Below are 19,248 nucleotides of genomic sequence, written 5' to 3'. Positions count from 1 at the left end.
TATTTGAAAAATATTATAAATTGCATGGTAGATTAGGTGGGATAAGTGTAATTTTCTGACAATTTAAGTGATGCTCATAGCCTTTACTCTTGTCCATAGGAATTCGTATGCTTGTCCTGTTGTCCATGGGAGCCATGTGTGAAATGTATCCCTCATCCATGGGTAGCATGGATGCATCCATAAGAACCCTATGTTGCATAGTGAGGAGGATAAATGTTAGGGTTTTTTTTTTTAAATAAAATAAAATAAAAATAAAGGGTCACCATCCCATTACTTACTAAAATAATAGATCGTAAAGGTTGATAACACAATATTTTATAACCAAAAATTTGAATTTATTTTTGAAAAACCTAGCATTTATCATTAAAAGAAAAATATATATATATATTGGGATTAATATCACTTGTACAGAGGTGATACAAATTTATGATAAAAATCTAGGACCTTGTCTTATTACTTCTATGAGATTAATGCTAAATAATATACTACGTTTTAGTTTCATCTCACTAAAGTAATGTGACAGTATTCATCAACTTTTAATAAGACATTGTTAAAAAAAAAAAAAAAAATTCAAGAGTTTATGTATATTGTCACATCAGCCAATAAAAAGATAGGAACATAGTTTTTAATATTATTACTTTTTAAAAATATGTAATGCTATTTAGTAGATTGTTATACGACGGTCATACATAAATAATGTCACATCGATAAAAATTAGTTATTAATTTTTATTTTTAAAGTGACAATCAAATGATTGATTTTTATTGTTAAACTGATTGATTTTTATTGTTATATTATTCATTTGTATAATAATTTACTAAATAACATTATTATTTAAAAATAATTGTAAGAATTATATCTTCTAATAACGAGAGAAAGTGAAAATTCATAGAACCCAATTCAGAAAAAATTTCCTACAATAATCTTTAGATTTAAATATTAACAAAATATTATATATATGATATATCAAACAATTTTTCTAAATTCAGTTTTTTTTTTTTTTGTAACTAAATTCAGTCGTCGAATGCTCTAAATTTTTACCCTTTAACTGAATTTTCAATTTTATATGATTCTATGAAAGAGCCGAGAGACTGACTCTACTGCTCTCTCTCTCTCTCTTGGATTGCTTGCAATCGGGTGTGCTTGAACTGTACGAACCGCAGCAACATCACTGAACGGTAACTACCGATCCAATTTGTCTCCGTGCTTCCATTTTTTCTCTCTTCCTTCGATTTTGCGCCACGAAAACCCTACTTTTCTTCTTCTTGTTGTTTCGAGTTATGCTTTGTTTGGCTGCCGAGAAAAGACTCGGATTCCGGTCTTTTATGGTCTTTCCGGTATACGAGCTTGTGAAATGAATGATTTTTCTTTTTCCTTGGCCTTCCCGGAAACCAGAGAGAGTGTTAGAATTGATTCCTGAAGTTTGTTGTTGAATATTGTGTTACGTTACATTGTACTGGAATCGATTTTAGCTGTTCGAGTGAGCCTCTTTCTTTAAAAATTAATTGATTTTGTTCCCAAAATTTGAAACTGTTTTTGGAGTAAGCAATGCTTGTTCAGTATTTGTGAGTAAAAAAAATTCTCAAAATTTCAGCAATTATAAGAAAAGATAAGTTTACTTTTTTCTTCAAAATTTATATTTATATCTCATGTCTATTTTGCACCTGAAAAACCAGAATCCAGAGGCGGGCTTCATTTTCCAAATTGTAGCATAGTTGGTTCGAGAGTTGGTGGTGCTTTACCAGGGCTTTTTCGGTTGAATCTTGAATATGGTAAGCCTTCTTAGTTGGTTATTTTACTTGCTGGTTATGATTAGTAGCTTAAAATCTTTAGCCAGATGAGTCTTGATGAAATTGAATAGAAGAGAAGCAGTATTCCTTTTTCATGAATTGTTTTTGGTTTACCACTTGATTATTTCCCCAAATCCATCCTAGTTTTATTTTGTTTGGGTCTTAAAACACTTGTAGGGATGACCTAGTTGCAAGATATGAACCTAATTATTGTCAAATTGTACAGTAGCACATGGCCACTAGATTGTTTTAAGAGGTATAGTAGCTTTAGTAATTTTTTTTTTCCTTTAATTCTGGTTTGAAATTTAACTAATGCTGTCACGCACTGTGTGAGATTTGAACCCACGACCTTTTACCCACCACGCCAGTTTAAGGGAGTGGAAGCGCAATTTGGGCTATATCCCATTTTGGGGAAGGAAAAAGCTATTGTTGAACTTTTAGACCTTGAAGTTGCACCTAAAGTTGGAAGATGAAACTTTGGTTTCTATATTTGTCTTTAATCTCCTGTTTCATACTTATAGCTCTGGAATTGATCTTTTAGATTATACTTGTTTCTAAGGTCCCAAAATTAACTATCATAATTAGTTTTTCATCTTTGTTGTTATTGTTCTGCTACTTCGTAATCTTGGTTTCTGTGTCAATATATAGTTATGCCATCTGTTGTTTAATGCTCTCAGGAAGTGTTCAAGAGGGCCATACTACAACCTGGGCCACCTGAAAGTTTTGCACTACAGACAGTTCAGGAAGTTGTAAAACCTCAGGTAATTAATATATATACGTCTCCTATTCAAAGACTTCCTCTATACAGGACAAAGGACATTGACGAGATAAAGTTTCCATTTACATTCTGATGTTGCTATGGTTATTTAAACATAAATATAATATACGAATTCCCTTCTTTGCACTCTTCATTCTAAATTTTAGTTATATATAAGATATGCCTATCTGGGTATTATTATTGTGTAAAATTGAACAATGTAATGACGTTTGAGAGAGAATTATGATATGAAGGGCAATGCATATCTGGGGGATATGGCTTTGTATGGAATTAATTAGAACCTTCATTTTTATGTCTTCTTGGTTCTCTGTTTTCTCAATTTGGTTGATCGATATAGTGACCTTTTCCTATTTGAGTCCCGAATTTCAAGCATGAGCCCTACCTTAGTAGTTGGTTTGAGCATTCGGAGTTGTGAAAAAGTGGTGTGTGCAAACCTTCTTTGAGCTTTACTTATCCACAAAAAAAGAAAAAAGAAAGACAAATAAAAACTTCAAACCTTTATTAGGTTGCATTGTCATGTCTCCTACATGAAAGAACCCTTGTTTCAACTGGGTTCAATGCTTGTTCCTAGGTGGCGTCCTGATAGGATTAGCTTCTTGACAAGTTAATATTTAACTAGTGCTTCTGCGTGTTTCATATGAGATGATCACAACTGTCAGACATAGTTAGTCTATCAGTGGACTGCATGCTTATATTTTATTGTTAAGAGTTGGTTTTTTGAAGTCTTAACAGGTGAAATTTTTTCTCTTGACAGAAACAAACAAAACTAGCCCAAGATGAGAATCAATTGTTAGAAAATATTCTTCGGACATTGCTTCAGGAACTGGTGGTATGTTGCTTGTTCAAGAACTTTAATGATTTGTGTGGTTATACTTGTGGACTGTATATTATCCATATCCTTTTGTGCATGATCAATGGAGGGTCTGATTGGTTGTTTTTTCTCCATATGAAATTGCGTGCTTTTTAATGTGGTGCATTTGGAGAGAAAGGAACAATTGAAAATTTGACGATCGAGTGAGAACGAGCTCAGATCTATGAACTTGTTTTCCTAAATCTCTATCTTAGTGGATCTTTGCTACCACCATTTTCTATGTCTCTATGTATGCTCTTTTTGTTCTCTTTTTTCTCACTCTTGATTGCTGGGTGTTTTTCTTGTGCACTTGGGTTTCGCCCCTTGCACTTTTAATAAATTTCCTGTACTTATATAGAAAAAAAAAAAATAATAAAAAAAAGACAGCACAAATTTATCTTTTTTGTTTTTTAATTATTATTATTATATTTCAAATTCAGACAGAAGATTAATGGGTACCTTTAGTTGGTCCTGGAAAAATATTTACTTTCTTCTTGTTCAAATATGGTAAAACATCATGAGAATATATTTAATATAAGTTTCCCCACTATGTTCCTTCTTTTTTGCTATTTTTTTGGAGGGCAGGGAAGCCCCTAATTTACAATGGACACCTACTTATCAAAAAAAAAAAAAACAATGGACACCTATTCATTTCATTGGCAATAATTTACTTAGCCAATTCATTATGCCCTTCTTCTATGGTCTCCAAGATATAAACTCAGTGGCAAATGTACTTTTATTGGTTAAGTTGGTTCCCCATTTCTTTGGAAGAGTATCTGGAGAGTTAAGGCTCCTTCGAGAGTGGCATTCTTTGAGTGGACGATGGTGGTAGGGAATATATTGACTTTAGATAATTTGAGGAAGAGGAAAGTCATAGTGGTGGAGTGGTGTTGTATGTGCGAAAGGAGTGGGGAGTGCATAGATCATCTTCTTCTTTACTGTGAAATTGCAAGAGAATTATTGGCTTTGATTTTTTGCCTATTTGGTGTAGAATGGGTCATGCCTAGAAGGGTAATAGAGTTATTGGCATGTTGGAGAGGGTAGTTGGGAAGTCGTAACATTTTAGAAGCCTAGAGGATGTCACCTCTGAGCTTAATGTGTTGCATATGGAGAGAGCGGAATGCAAGGTGCTTTGATGATCACTAAATTTTGTTGGAAGAGCTAAAGCATGTCATGTTCAAATCTCTTTATACATGGATAGTGCCATAGTGGCGTATAATAGTCCTCTTTTTTCTAATTTTTTGGATTTTTGTTCTTCTATTTTTCCTTAATAGGGAGTTTCTCATGTATACTTTTTGTATGCTAGGGTTGTGCCCGTCCGCACTTTTAATGAGATTGATTTACTTATATATATAAAAAAATTATTTAGTTACCTTTTAAATTTTCTCCTGTACTTTCTTTCTTTCCTTGTTAATTTTGTTTATGAAAAAGATGCAGATGTTGTAAAAATGATCAATCTATGTGCGCTAGTAGATTCAGGAAGCATTTTCAATTAGGTGATCTGATTGGTTGGTGTTTGCACATTTAGAGGCTAGACTCATTTATCATTTAATTTTAAACTAACAATTAAACTGAGTTACTTTACTTCAATTAAATTAGGCTAATATAGTAATATGCTGTGTCCATTGTAGTTTAAAGTAGGCTGTACAGATTTCTTCGCCTTTGTTTAGCACAGTAAAAACCCACAGGAAAAAAAAGAATATATGTTTTCTTCATCAGCTGGACATGTATTATATTTTTATTCATATTGCAGTTCACTTTTGTTACTAGCTAGATTTTTCTTTGATTGACTTAAGTTTTGCTTGTATTTGGTACAGTCATCTTCAGTACAGTCAGGGGAGCAAATAATGATGTATGGGCAATCAATTGATGATGGGGAAACAACCCAGGGTCATATTCCTCGTCTTCTTGGTCTGTACATGTTTCTTCTTGCTGCAACTTTATATGAGGAGTTCCATCATCTGTTTCTAATGCTGTATGGATTGGATATGTATTGCTTTAGTTCAACATTGGTAGAGTTTTCAATGGTAACCTTAGCTAGTGATAAATTAGTTATATTATGGACTCAAGATAATTTTGAGTCGAATTGTTCTACTCATTGCCATATCATGTCATTATTGTCTTGTGAAATGCCCCAATCATTGCAGGCATTGGCGGACTGATATACAAAAGATGCGGAATCAATTACAAGAAATTTTCTTGAAATTCATCTACTTAATTTTGGTCCCCTTGGAACGAGATAAAATGGGAAATCTTTTTGATAATTATGAGGTGAAATATGTTTGAAACTTACCAGTAGGACATCTCTTTAGTGTGTAATCAGCCATCCGGCTTGCTGGTGTTGGTGTTTCTGTATATTTGGATTTGAAGGCTTCTTATTTTGGACTTCCATAGGTCTTGAAAATCTCTAATTGTCTGTATCTGTGCTGTGACTTTTTGGGGGTGTATCTTTTGACATTTTGATATGACTTTGACGTTCTTTAGGCACATAATTGAGTTAATACTACCTTTAAAATTTTGAAATCTAATAGTCACACTCTCTAATGTTATTTTTCCGGTCAGACATTGTGCTGTATCTTTGTGAGAGAGAACATGTTGAAGGTGGCATGATATTTCAACTGTTGGAAGACTTGACAGAAATGTCTACAATGAGAAACTGCAAAGATATTTTTGGTTATATAGAGAGTAAACAAGATATTTTAGGGAAGGTAACTGTGTTTTCAATGGATATATTTATTTATTTTCCTGTATTTATTTTTCTGGATTCATTAATCTCTGTAATCCTTACCTTGACTTATATTTGTTTTAAATATATTTGGCTGCATTACAAACAGCAAGAGCTTTTCGCTCGTGGGAAACTTGTGATGCTGAGAACGTGCAATCAACTTCTTCGTCGTCTATCAAAGGTTTATATAGAGGGCCATCATTCTTGTTGTTTGCCTTTTTTCTTCACCATTTTTTTTTAATTATTTTGTTTTTTTTTTTTTTTTTATATCGAGATTTGTGCTGATATTGTAATGTGTTTGAATATCATTCTATTGATGCACATGTAGTGTTGTAGTTTGCAATGATGAACAGTGTCTCACCCCTTTTTGAATTAATATGAATCAATTTACCGTTTCATAGGAATTGATGCGATGTAGATTAGTATTCCCCATGATAGTGTGATTTCAACATATATTATCATATTTCCAACGTGCGCCCCCATCCAAAGATCAGAAAAGGAAAGGCTCGCAATGAGTCTAGGTTTCCCAAGGTTGTGCCTCCTTTTAGCCAACAGATATATGAACACATCTGAGATTGCCAAATGACATATACAATACTTGAATTCTTGATGTAGATATGAACTGCCTAAACAAGAATTCTTTAACAGCAATCAACCAGAGCTTTTACTCACTGCATCAAAAAAATTCCATTATGAAATATGTAAATCTATTGGAAAATAAAATATATGCATGTCGGATGAAATGGCTGTTACTATCTGTCACAATAGCGAATTATTGGTACAACTGACATGGCGACACCGCCACCATCATCTCTGCCAATTTCATTCAAACCCTCTCTATTTTATTTACATTCTATATCACTGTTGCATTTGCACCACAGAATAAGTGATTTCCAGTTAAAAAACTTCGTTTGAAGTTTTGAAGGAAAGAAGAAAAGAGTGTTTAAATAAGGATGATGGTTTCACTCTGGAGTTTCCCAATGTCCAGATCTATTCCTAAGTTGGACTTAGAACCTTGGCCTTAAAACAATCTCCAAAGCCAACAGGAGAGACCACAATACATTAAAGGTGGTCTCTGGTATCTAGATTCCAGTTGTGTAGATTTCTTGAAGAGCAGTCATCAATGTTCAGCTTCTCCTTACCATGCATGTGGAAGATGCGGAGTGATGGGTGGAAGGTAGTTTACTGTCTTGCTACTTGTTAGACCTTTCACACATATACAAGGGGAGCATCTTTTTAACCTATTTTGAAGCAAGTTGATTATATGAACTATGTCACCAACCAAGCAAAAGCCGTAATATTTGTGCTTCTGTTGACAAGAGGGACATGTTTAACAACAAGAATATGTAATTCTAGTCACTTTGACATTTTTTTTGAACTAAAAAGCACAGCTGATATCTTATTATTATTTTAATTATATTACTGACAGCCAAATCTTTTAACACTATTGTCATTCAAGAATCAGGATTGTTATATTTATCTTCATATTAGAAAGGAACTTCAATTGAGAAATGTAATTGTGGATCTGACCTTTCTTTTTAATGTTTTTGTATTTACATTTGTAGGCGAATGATGTGGTGTTTTGTGGAAGAATTCTCATGTTTTTGGCACATTTTTTTCCATTGTCTGAACGCTCAGGTACTTGTAGTCAACCCTGATTTTCTCGTTTATTTTGATTGCTTTTTTACTTTTTCTGCCGTATTCATGTTAGTTTGCTGATTTCATTTAATTCTTGGGAGTTTGCTGATTTCATTTAATTCTTGCAGCTGTGAATATAAAAGGAGTTTTCAACACATCAAATGAAACAAAATATGAGAAAGACCCTCCTGATGGTACATCCGTGCTAAACAGTGTCAATCTATTCCTGGTTTGTATTTACTGTGTACAGGGTTCTTCCTTGTGCTTATACACTAATCAGTTTCCTTGTTTTTTCAGGCCTTTCTATTGATTTCAACTTTTATAAGACTTTTTGGAGTTTACAGGTGAACTTTCTCTTTTGGAAGCATGATTATTTAGTTAAAGAAAAGTCATTTCTCCCACGTATCTTGCTGCCATGCTATTGAGAAGAGTCTTTGTACCTAGTGCATATAAAATAATGCCAGAACTACTCTTTTGTGATAACAAATCATGAACTTAAAGTACAAGTAGCTAATTAATAATATCTTGCGACTGAAAATTATGGAAGTCTGGTGGGCGGATGGTGCTCTAAAGCTGTTACTGGGCCTTATGGGACGAGTCTATGGAAGCATATTAGGAGGGGATGAGGTGCCTTCTCTAGTTTTGTTACTATTGTGGTGGGTGATGGCTTTCAGACCTGGTTTTGGCACGACACTTGGTGTGGGGATCGTCCTCTAAAAAGAAATCCTTTTGGAGCTTTTTTGCATTGCAAGGAATAGGGATGCTTTGGTGGCTGATCACATGTTTACTCACAATGACGAGGTGCATTGGGATGTGGCTTTAGCAAATTGGTGCATGATTGGGAGGTGGATACTGCATCTTCCTTCTCAATGCTCTATATTCTGTTAGGAGTCAGCGAGATGAAGATAAATGTTGTTGGGTTCCTTCCAAAAGACAATCTTTTGAGGTTAGAACTTCTTTCAAAGTTCTCCTCTCCAATGTTGACTATTCTTTCCCTTGGAAGAGCCTCCAGAGGTCCAAGGCTACTTTGAGGGTAGCTTTCTTCACGTGGACAACATCTTTAGAAAAATTCTTACGATGGATAATCTCTGGGAGCTGCACATCATAGTGATAGATTGGTGTTGTATGTTCAAAAAGAGTGGGGGAAACTTCTGATCACCTCCTTTTTCACTATGATATTGCGAGACTTGTGGAATTTGACCTTTAGGATGTTTGGAGTAAAGTGGGTTAGATTGGTGTTTGGAGTTGGTGAAGTTGAGATGTAAATTGATAGAAGCAGTCTTATTTGGTCATGTTGTGCGTAAAGTGGACATAATTTAAAAGTGCTAAATACTTGGTTGTTCACAGGACATTGATACTTTCTCCCTGGGGGTTTCTTCTTGGACTGCAGAGTTTTTGGGGCTTTGTGAGCAGAAGAATAAGGAAATAAAGTTTGTACTTAGGTGATTCTATAAGTATAATTGAATTTGCATAAGATGCCCGAAGGATAAGGAAAGAAACCTATGTGGTTACATGCATAATAGAATGTGGAGGATTTTGTAATTCTTTGTTTTTTCCTTGCAAAATTGTTCGAGTGGTGGGGGAGAGGTGTTTGTGTGCACTTTTTTTTCGTGCAAGTGAATCTTAATGTGCATTTGGTAGTAGCTTCTAGAAATTTTCTATTGATGATGAATATTACTTGCAAAAAAAATGGAAAAGGAAATTCCGCATTCATGATGAAACTTTGTGAACATATATTGTAAGATTTCAATCTGGGGTTTGGCTGTCAATCTGCAAGATTGGAAAGGCTTACTAGACATATATGGATGAATATATGTTTTGAACTTATTCTATTGGGGGAAACAGAAGCTGGTTAGATTAGTGGTAACAATTTTTGTTGAGACGATTGATTAGGAGTAACATCCTTGGCCAATTACAATTTCTTAGTAAGATTGACTTAACACAAGGTACAGTTAGGTTAAATGTAAGTTCAACTTGAGTAACTGAGGCTAGTAGACCTGCCTCTATTGAAATGGCAATGTAAATCTTTAGATCTTCAAAATCATTCTCCTTTCCTATTTCTTTGTTTCTGTTACTGCTTGGCTTGAAAGAAAGAGAAGGAGATAGGGGATTGTTCAACCATTGCATATTCCCACTTAATACACTCTATGATGGATGAACTAACTTTGTAAAACAAATGTCTGACCCATGCATGCAATGCTCTTGAATTCAGTGAATGTTCAATATTATTTCCAGCTCTGGATTGATTTCCATATGTAACTGAATTGAAAACTCAAAACATTCCACGAATTTCCCAAACTATTGGTGCTGTTCAACTTGATTGTGATGAGCTGAGCTTTTTTGTAGTTTGTGAATAATTATAAAGTAAAATAATGTTGGGAACCTTTTGCTCCATCAATTTTATGATGACTTCCAGCTGCACATTATATTCATGGATCCATATGTCAGAGCTGTGAATCTGCTTGTATGATTTCCACTAACCAAAATAATCTGTGTTGCATGGAGGTTCATAGCCTTAATTGAAAATTGTTTCAGTTGGACAGCTTAGGTAGATGATATATGTGATGTTTTCATATATAAGCTGAATTTGCTGATGATTGTCTGCATGGGTTTTCAGGAATACTTTTGCAACCCTGCTTCTCTAACTCCTACTACTGCTAAATGGCAGAAATTTACATCCAGCTTAATGGTAAACCTTTCATCTGTCGATAGGTTATCTGATATACTTCGTCTTGGTTTTTTTTTTTTTTTGGTTTTTCCTATTTCACTATTTACCTCAATTTTTTCCCTGGATTTTGAAATGTATAGATTGTCTTGAATACCTTTGAAGCTCAACCATTAAGTGATGAAGAAGGGGATGCTAATAACTTGGAGGAAGAGGCATCAAATTTCAGCATAAAATATCTTACAAGCAGTAAACTGATGGGTTTAGAGGTAAGCAGTGACTAGAAATAATGATTCATGTAAGAATTGAATAATAGCTTGAATCTTGATTTAAAAGGCATATATTCATTTAAATATTTTTTGGGCCACAGTTGAAGGATCCAAGTTTTCGACGCCATGTTCTTGTGCAGTGCCTCATATTGTTTGATTATCTGAGGGTAATGATAATCTGAAGGTTTTAATTTAAATTCTGTGCTTCTGTATTTTGGTATCGATGTAATATATAATTTAGCAGCTCCTATTTTCTTGTAGGCCCCAGGGAAGAACGAGAAAGATTTGCCATCTGAAAGCATGGTCAGTGCTCTTTCATATCTTTGTCTTCTTCTTATCAAATTCATTAGTAAACAATGGAATCTTCGTACTAATGGGTGATAAGTTTTTTTTTTTGATAAGTAAATTGTATATAACAAAAAAAAGCGCAATGCACCTCTAAGTACACAAGAGAGTATACATAGGTAGCCCAAAAAAACCCAAAAAACAGACCCCAAAGAAACCCGACCCAACTATAACCACCACCAAACGAAAAAACCAAAGCAAGAACCCAAAAAACCCAAACACTGAAGCCCACAAACCCACCACCAGCCCTAAAAAAATACCAGAACCCTAATGCACCTCTGGAGGAAAGGAGAATGCATTTTTGGTTCCAACACAACCCCGACGGCGATAGTACCGCTTCGGAGAAAGTCTCTCTCTAACCTCATAGTTGATGGAGCATTCTAAATTATTGATTTCCCGCTTCCCTTTTGCCTTAGAGGTAAAGGGCTCCCGCACCTCTTCAATATTCGAAAAGAGATTCAAAAGACTCTTCTCATCACCTCCTTCACCATTAGACAGTCCCACACTGGAGGCGAAATTCTCCGCATCTATAACCTCCTCCGAATAGTTCCCCACCCCCTTCTCGGAGGGTTCCGCTACAACGTCGGCAAACAGCTCCTTGTTCTTCTACAACTGCTTGGCAAGATTCTCCTTCACCCTCCGGGCATACCCTATTTGAGATTTGGAAACAGAGGAATAAATCGGAGCACCACTCTCCAACATTCGAGGAAAAGGTTCGCTTAATCTCGAACCCAGCTCAGCCGCATGCTTTCCCGAAATAGAACAAGTCAGTGAATCTTCGACTACAACCTTAGAGCCCTTTACCGACAATGAAGCCTCCTTCATCCCAGGCAGAGAGGAAGAGGAAACATTTCTAGACCCTAAAAACCCCCGACGTAGCAACCCTTTCGCCGGAGCAGTCTTAACGGGTTCAAACTCCTTCGCCGGAACAGCACCAGCTCCCACCGGAGGAGCAGAGACCACCACCGGAGGAGCAGAGACCACCACCGGAGACAAAGGAGAGACATGGGTACTCACCGGAGTCAACAACCAGTTCTGGGTATTCTTCGGCAACAGAGCAGCCTTCGTCGGAAAAACAGGGACCGTCGCCGTTCCAAGAGACACAGACCCCACCGCACAAACCAGTTGAGACTCCGGATGCACCTCCGCCAACGACAGCCCACCAACGCAAGCTCGGAATCATCACTAGAAACCCCGGCGATACCACCGGCGACCGGCGCAAATACCTCAGATACGCACGCCTCCCTACGATCGGCCGGAACATCCATCTCTCCCGGCGAGGCAGAACCACATTGTTGCGATTTGGGCAAATACTTAACACGACGCTTCAAACCCCTGCGCCAAGCTGTCTTGAAATACCCAGCATGTTTGGGCTTAAGGAAAGACCCAAACTCGCGAACACCCAACCCAACTAAAAGTCCTTTAACTAACCCAGCTAGGACCCGGCCCAAAACAGAACGTAAAAGACCTAGTAACGTCTTATTCTTCTTCTTCTTCTTCGTATGATCCGCTGTCGGGGTAAAACATGTAGCCAGATTAGCAGGATCCGGCAACTCCAACTCCAACCAGTCCACCATCACCCGCGACTCATACTCACCGTACCCGGGCTCGAAAGAGTCCTTCACCGGGAAGAGATCAATGAGTTGCGAAGATCTAACCCTCCTCCCAATGGAAGGCTCCTCAGAACCAGCTGCCAGTCGAAGAACCTCCGCAAAGGAGTCCCCAGGGTGACATCTAGAGATGGATTCTCCCAAACCAAGCTTGAGCTGCGTCCCCGGAACATGGTGCGTAGAGGCTGTTGGACCCAACAACCTCCGCAATTCATTTGCAAACCGACGCCATCCCCTCCCTCCTCAGCCCGCAGGTAGCCAAATGATTCCTTTACGACCTCCCTCAGCAAAGACGGCCACCTCCAGGAAACTACCTGCCTTATTAACACCCCCATGCACCATCAAAGCCTTGTTGCCCTCACGGTATGACTTGGCAATATCAACCTTCAATAGAGATTGACTCTTCTCCTCGACCATATCCACCAACCATGAAGCACAAGGTTGGCTCACGAAAATTACCCCTACGAACCCTTTTCTCTTTTCCTCCAACCGAAGATCAGGACACCCTTCCTTCGCTGACAGGCAAAAGGATTTTGCTTTTATGGAGAAGCGCCGTTCCATAGCGGCTGACCAGAGCCTAGCGCACAGCGCCTAAACAGCGCCGCCGCTAGGGCAGAAAACTATCTTGCTAACCTAAAAAATGTAAAGGGAGAGAATAATAAGGAGAGCAAACAACGGAATAGCTATAATGGGTCTCACAAAAATTCAATGATAGATTCACTCATTCGCTATATGGGGATGGTTGAAAAATGGGTGATAAGTTCTACTGTTTTTGTACATCAACGTCCTGATTTGTGTAGTACTTCAGCATGTATACTTCAGAATTGTATATTACTGAAGACATGTTGAGATGTGTAAATATGTATTTATAATACTTTAATTTTTTTAATGATGTTCTCTTGTTGATTCCAGAAAGAGGAAATAAAATCATGCGAGGAGCGTGTGAAAAAACTGCTTGAAATGACTCCACCTAAAGGGAAGGATTTTCTTCGTAAAATTGAGCATATATTAGAACGTGAGAAGAATTGGGTGAGTGTGCTTTTTAATCTGTGTGTGTCTTTCTTTTAAAATATTCTATGGAAATCACAATGGTTGCTGTCTAGCTTAATTTGTGTCAAATCTCTTTGCACTTAGGTGTGGTGGAAACGCGATGGTTGCCCACCATTTGAAAAGCAACCATTAGAGAAGAAAACAGTACAAGATGGAACTAAAAAACGGTATGTGAGTGATTGTCTCTGGTTCTTTATTGCTTTATTTTTTCAATGATAATAGATGCTGTTAGAATTTGATTTTTTTATAAGAGAAATACTTAGAAGGATAGAGAGGAACATCAATAATTTCTTTTTAATCCATGTTTCCTTACCCCAATAGTCAGTATGAGTCTATGAGACAGCAGGAGGTTTTGTGGAGGGTCCTTCACATCGGTAGTGGAATCAATCAGCTGAAAACACTGATATCTCAACTTTTTCAAATATTGTTTTCATGCTTTTTACTTTGTTGATTGCTAAATTTTAAATTAATTCTGAATTTTAAATCCACAGGTAATGAAGGTGTACAGGTTATCTTTAATATGAGCATGTAATTTCTATTTGTTTGATTGTTTCTGATCTATTCAAGGACCATAAGGTTGTACGTTATATTGTAGATAAATACAGCGCATAGCTCTGATAGATTTAGGAAGATTTCGAAGATTTAATTTGTTTTGGCAAGATTTGAGGTATTTGAGAATATTACAACTTTGGCAAATATCTTAGGGTATTAGGTATTTTAGGAGAGGAGAATATGAATACTTAGGATGGTTAAGGAAACTTGTATTTTCTCCATCTAATATATTCTTTGGTAAACAAAGGGTCAACAGTCTGGGATTAATATTCTTTATTTTGGACTGTCAAGTAACTTCAAAAGAAAACTAAATGCAACATGGATGGGGTGCCCAAAACCTTGTCTGAGATGTTGTTATGCTGTGTCTACTGCTGCAGATTATGCCAATGCATGGATTCTCTTGTCACATGTGGGCGAAAGGATCAAAGAATTTGATTAGGAGACTTTCTAGTGTTACTTTGGGGCCTTTGAGATCTCTTAGTCAACTTTCTGTAGAGTCGAAAATTCTTTGTTGCAAATCCTTCATGGCTATTTGTGTACTTCATGAGGCGTTTAATTTACGACATAGAAGGCCATCCTTATATTTTAATATGGCAGTACAAACAGAAAGGTTAACTATATTTACTATGTTTTGAATGACCAAGGGTAAGATATTGGTCTCTATATCCATGTTGTTCAAGCAGAATATTGGAAATATATTAGTAAATTGGATATGGATTTAGTTAATATACCAATTGAAAAACGACTTATTAAAAATCTCTTTGTTTTTTTTTTTAAAAAAAAAAAACTAAAAAGTCTTTTATTTCTTTTTGGGGAAGCTAAATGTATTGTTGTGATGATGACTTCCAAGGTTGCAAAGAAAAAATGGAAAAGCTTGTTAATTGTCCACAAGTTCTGTACTGTTGATTATTCTTAAACAACAGAATTGACATCTTGTCTATATACTTTGTTAGAATTTCTCTTCTTTTTATTTTTTATGGAGTGATTATTAAAGAAGCTTTTCAGGGGGTTTTGTTGTGGGAGTAGAAGTTGCCATTTCTTGTCCAACTAGTATTCTGGTTTGGCACCGTGTAGAAGGCTTTGGCTGTGGGCTTTAGTTATTAACTTATTGTTATCTCCACCAATGTGAGTGTTGATTTGGCTCTTGAGAGAATGGTTTCCTAGGGTTTTCTGTCCACTTATATTACTGTTTAGTACAAACCAATCCAACCATTATGTTTTTGCTGCATGCCATTATTTTGTTCTTGTACCTCATGCTTAAATTCAAAATTAAGAAATTCCTAACTTTTCTGTGGCCTTTATTTTGTTCTTAGTCATTCAAATGTTGTAATTTATATTTTAAATGGTGGATATGTTTAACGGTCAATCTAGATTTACTTATAAATTGAGTACTTGTAATGATGCAGTAGACCAAGGTGGAGACTGGGAAATAAAGAACTCTCTCAGTTGTGGAAATGGGCGGATCAGAATCCGGTTTGTATTCTTTTACTGAATAATTCTGTTAGTTTTTAGTAGGCAACAAACGAACCTTAAAAAACTCTTTGTGCAAGCATACTTCAAAACCATCCATATGTTGTGCTGTAGCAACCTACAAGTTAATCTCTAGCAATATGTTGATTGTAGTGATTTAATCATTCAGTAATCACCTTTTGTTGTCATATTTTGACAATTACCATTGGAAAGTGGTTATTACTAGGCTATACTATGGGGGACCATGATGGAGTATTTATGACATGTGCAGTGATTTCCGTGGAAGTTTTCATCACTGAACTTTTAAACATTCTTCTCTAGGCTTTTGCTTCATCCAAGTTTTGAAACTCTTTTGTGACTTTTTAGAAGGTTTCCAATTTAGGCGTTAATATCGCTTGCAATGATTAGGGTCTTTGGATACCACCATGTACTGAGGCTCTGTTTTTTTTCTTCTTTCAATAGGATTTCCTTCTCGCAAAAAGACCAAACGAAAAAAAAGTCCCAATGTTAATCTTTTTAAGTAGGGATCCTCTCTCCGATCACTCTCTCAATGACCTCTTTGGTTGTAGAGGGCCACTCTTCCTCCCAAATTAAAGGATGATATATTTTGTTTGATGTCAATGTACTTTATGTCATAGCATTAGTTAAACACTTTTGGGCTATTTTTTTTATGCTTAAGGGCTTATTAACATGTCCAGAATGCTTTGACCGATCCTCAACGTGTCCGAACTCCTGCCATCATGGAATACTGGAAACCTTTGGCTGAAGATGTAAGCACCCTTGCCTCATGAAGTTCAAATTACAGATAATTTTTGTCCCTTTCATATCACTATGTTATCATGAATGTTTCTTCTTTGTATTTGAGCCTCAATTTCATCTGTCAAGTATCAGAATTAAGTCATTTCTTCTTGGAATTTCAGATGGACGCATCAGCTGGAATAGAAGCTGAATATCACCACAAAAATAGTCGGGTAAGTTTTATTTTTTAGAAATTCACATTTAATTTAGTTTGATGTTACTCTGAAGATGGTCCTGCACTCGGACGTGTTATGTATGTTTCTACTATTAATAACAATGAATTTAATATGATCTGCTAATCAAAGTAATGAATCCTTTCAAAGACTTTGCCATTTGTTTGGATGTATGCCGTGGAACATGCATTTTAAATTTTAAGTGTATTTTGTGTTGACCATCGGTCTTCAACTTAATATTTAAGTGTATTTTGTTCTGAATGGTTTATCATTTTCTTCTGCAGGTTTATTGTTGGAAGGGTCTTCGATTTTCTGCTCGTCAGGACTTGGATGGATTTTCTAGAGTATGTTCAATTTTACAATTAACACATTCTTAACTTTTATGTGGTTAAACAATCGCTTAAAAAATTATGTCGTGCAAATTTGGTTGCAGTTCACCGATCATGGTATAGAAGGGGTTGTGCCGCTAGAACTTTTGCCACCTGATGTTCGGTCCAAATACCAAGCAAAACCAAATGACAAGTCTAAGCGTGCTAAGAAGGATGACACAAAGGGTGCTGCACCACAAGTTGAGGAAAATCAGGTGTCTTTCATAATAGTTACCTTTGCAGTATTTTGTTTTCTGCTGGGATCACTATTTCAGTAAATATTGGATCATGAAATTGATATGAATTAAGGCTTAGGCGTGCCTAGATTTTAAAGGCGAGCTGTAAGGTGAAGCATTTTGCTTGCCAAATATCGAAGTGACTTGTAAAATGCAAAAAAAAGTTTTAAGATGATTATATGAAGCATAGAGGATGGGTTTATGGGATTCTGGTTTTGAGAAAGGAAAACAGGGAAGGGGGGGGGGGTGTGGGGGGCGCGCTGGGCAGAGATAACTACATCGAATCCAAGAATAAATATAGAGATATTGATGTGGATATTGTTATCAACTCAAAAATAAAATAGATTGCAATAAAATATTTTAGATGCTCAAATTAGAAGCAAAGAATGGAAATTCTCTTTGAGCATTTTATACTGTGTATTTGTAGACTAGAGACAACTGCAGAAATTTTAGATGTTGGGAAACATAAGATGGCCAGTGATCTTCAGATTTGGTCTAGTTTGATCCTTTATGCTCATGATTCAGTGTGAAATATTCCTATAAAACTCTCTTGGATGAACCACCTTTTGCATTATTCTAGTTTTTCTTCCGAAATAATCTCTTCCTTTTTTTTGGGGTGAAGATTGCTACACCTGCAAGTGAAGTTGATGGCGAAGGAATCAGAGCTGATTTTGAATCCTCAGCAGCACAAATGGATGTTGATGCCACGGCAACTGGCAATATATCCCAAGGTGGCACTCCAACACCGGATGAACATCAGAAGCAAAGCTCCGACACTGATGTTGCTCAAGAGGCAGGTCAGTTAGAAGCTGATGCTGAGGTTGAAGCCGGAATGATAGATGGAGAGACTGATGCAGAAGTTGATTTAGATGCTGTTAGCTGATATGCTAGAGCTGATGGAGGTTCTTGGTTGCACATAACAAAATGCTAGTCAAGTGTTAAATCTATAATTTAGAAGCTAGTGAGTATTGTATTTTTCTGACGCCACAAAAATGGCAGGGCACATTGAGTAATCTATGCCCCCAACATTGTTTTGCATCTAATGCAAGTATTCCCAGCCTGTAGGAGCTGATTTCAGTACCAAGCGCTTCTTTTGGAATTCCGCTCCATCTCAGGGCTGAATGACAGCCTCAATCCGAGCAGAAGTGCAATGTATCTGGAAACTTGGTATCATGCATGGGTTTTGGACAAAAGGCAACTTGAAAATATTTGATTTCAGCCCCTGTAGTGAGAGACATTCATCTTCAGGAGTTAATCATTTCAGACAATTCTTCTGACCTGCTTTATTTTATGTATCCTATACACCTATACGGTATGCCTATATGCGACGATTGGTATTGAGTACTTGGGATCTGCAGTATTCCAAAACTACAGAACCAGCTGTTTTCACTCCAGGGAAACAAACATCCAGAGGCCAGAGCAATATCCCAGACGGTTTGGAGGATATCTGGAGAAAAGGTATACCATTATGTACTCTAATCTTTTGTAGCTTCCCTTGGGGCTTGGTGTAATGCACCATGAAATCTCTGCTAGGGCACTGCTCTAATTTGTCTTGACATGGTACCCAAATTTTGTATCGAACAGTAGGAGTAGGATCTTGTTCAGATTGACCAGCAATTAATTGCCACCTGCTTTTATCTTCCGAGTTCAAATTAAAACTTCATTTGATTTAATTGACAACTGAGTTTCTTGCCTCCAGTGAAAAAATAAATAGTTAAAATTGCCTTTCCCAATCATCCCATCTCTACTGTTTATTTTTTTACAAGAGATCTATAATGAACAAGCCAAACTACATGCTTATAGTTATAGCTCTTTGATGAGTACACGCGCCTTAAAATTTCCCGAAATGCCCATCAACGTGATCAAAACATTCCGTGGCTGTCCAAGTACACTGCTAAACTTCTGATGAACAGTCAAAGAGTTCTGAATAT

The 19,248-nt window shown here is 36.6% G+C and overlaps 1 protein-coding gene across 2 annotated transcripts; it reads left to right on the top strand.

Annotated features, from left to right (window-relative positions):
* Positions 1 to 1,029: 1,029 nt before the first annotated feature.
* Positions 1,030 to 18,988, top strand: LOC132166884 (THO complex subunit 1). 2 transcript variants are annotated; one of them, XM_059577734.1, is made up of 22 exons: positions 1,030 to 1,178; positions 1,677 to 1,772; positions 2,468 to 2,551; positions 3,323 to 3,397; positions 5,236 to 5,329; positions 5,981 to 6,126; positions 6,253 to 6,324; positions 7,709 to 7,781; positions 7,910 to 7,975; positions 8,079 to 8,125; positions 10,399 to 10,470; positions 10,590 to 10,715; positions 10,817 to 10,882; positions 10,977 to 11,018; positions 13,583 to 13,699; positions 13,805 to 13,887; positions 15,679 to 15,745; positions 16,441 to 16,512; positions 16,663 to 16,713; positions 16,998 to 17,057; positions 17,147 to 17,296; positions 17,940 to 18,988. In XM_059577734.1, exons 2-22 carry the CDS (start codon positions 1,770 to 1,772, stop codon positions 18,198 to 18,200), a joined length of 1,827 nt encoding a protein of 608 aa, XP_059433717.1. In that variant the 5' UTR covers positions 1,030 to 1,178; positions 1,677 to 1,769; the 3' UTR covers positions 18,201 to 18,988. The 2 variants fall into 2 exon arrangements, with proteins under 2 accessions (XP_059433717.1, XP_059433718.1); XM_059577735.1 differs by lacking the exon at positions 1,030 to 1,178 and adding an exon at positions 1,278 to 1,480.
* Positions 18,989 to 19,248: the final 260 nt, after the last annotated feature.

This window comes from Corylus avellana, chromosome ca1, assembly GCF_901000735.1.
Source record: "Corylus avellana chromosome ca1, CavTom2PMs-1.0".
Taxonomy (NCBI): Eukaryota; Viridiplantae; Streptophyta; class Magnoliopsida; order Fagales; family Betulaceae; genus Corylus; species Corylus avellana.
Note: the sequence above shows the minus strand (reverse complement) of the source record. Positions and strands in the feature narration are given on the sequence as shown.

Bases quoted from the DNA above. Each gene is read 5' to 3' on its own strand.
- LOC132166884 (XM_059577734.1), top strand. The intron at 8,126-10,398 runs GTGAACTTTCTC...ATGGGTTTTCAG, and splicing joins AGACTTTTTGGAGTTTACAG to GAATACTTTTGCAACCCTGC. The intron at 13,700-13,804 runs GTGAGTGTGCTT...CTTTGCACTTAG, and splicing joins TAGAACGTGAGAAGAATTGG to GTGTGGTGGAAACGCGATGG.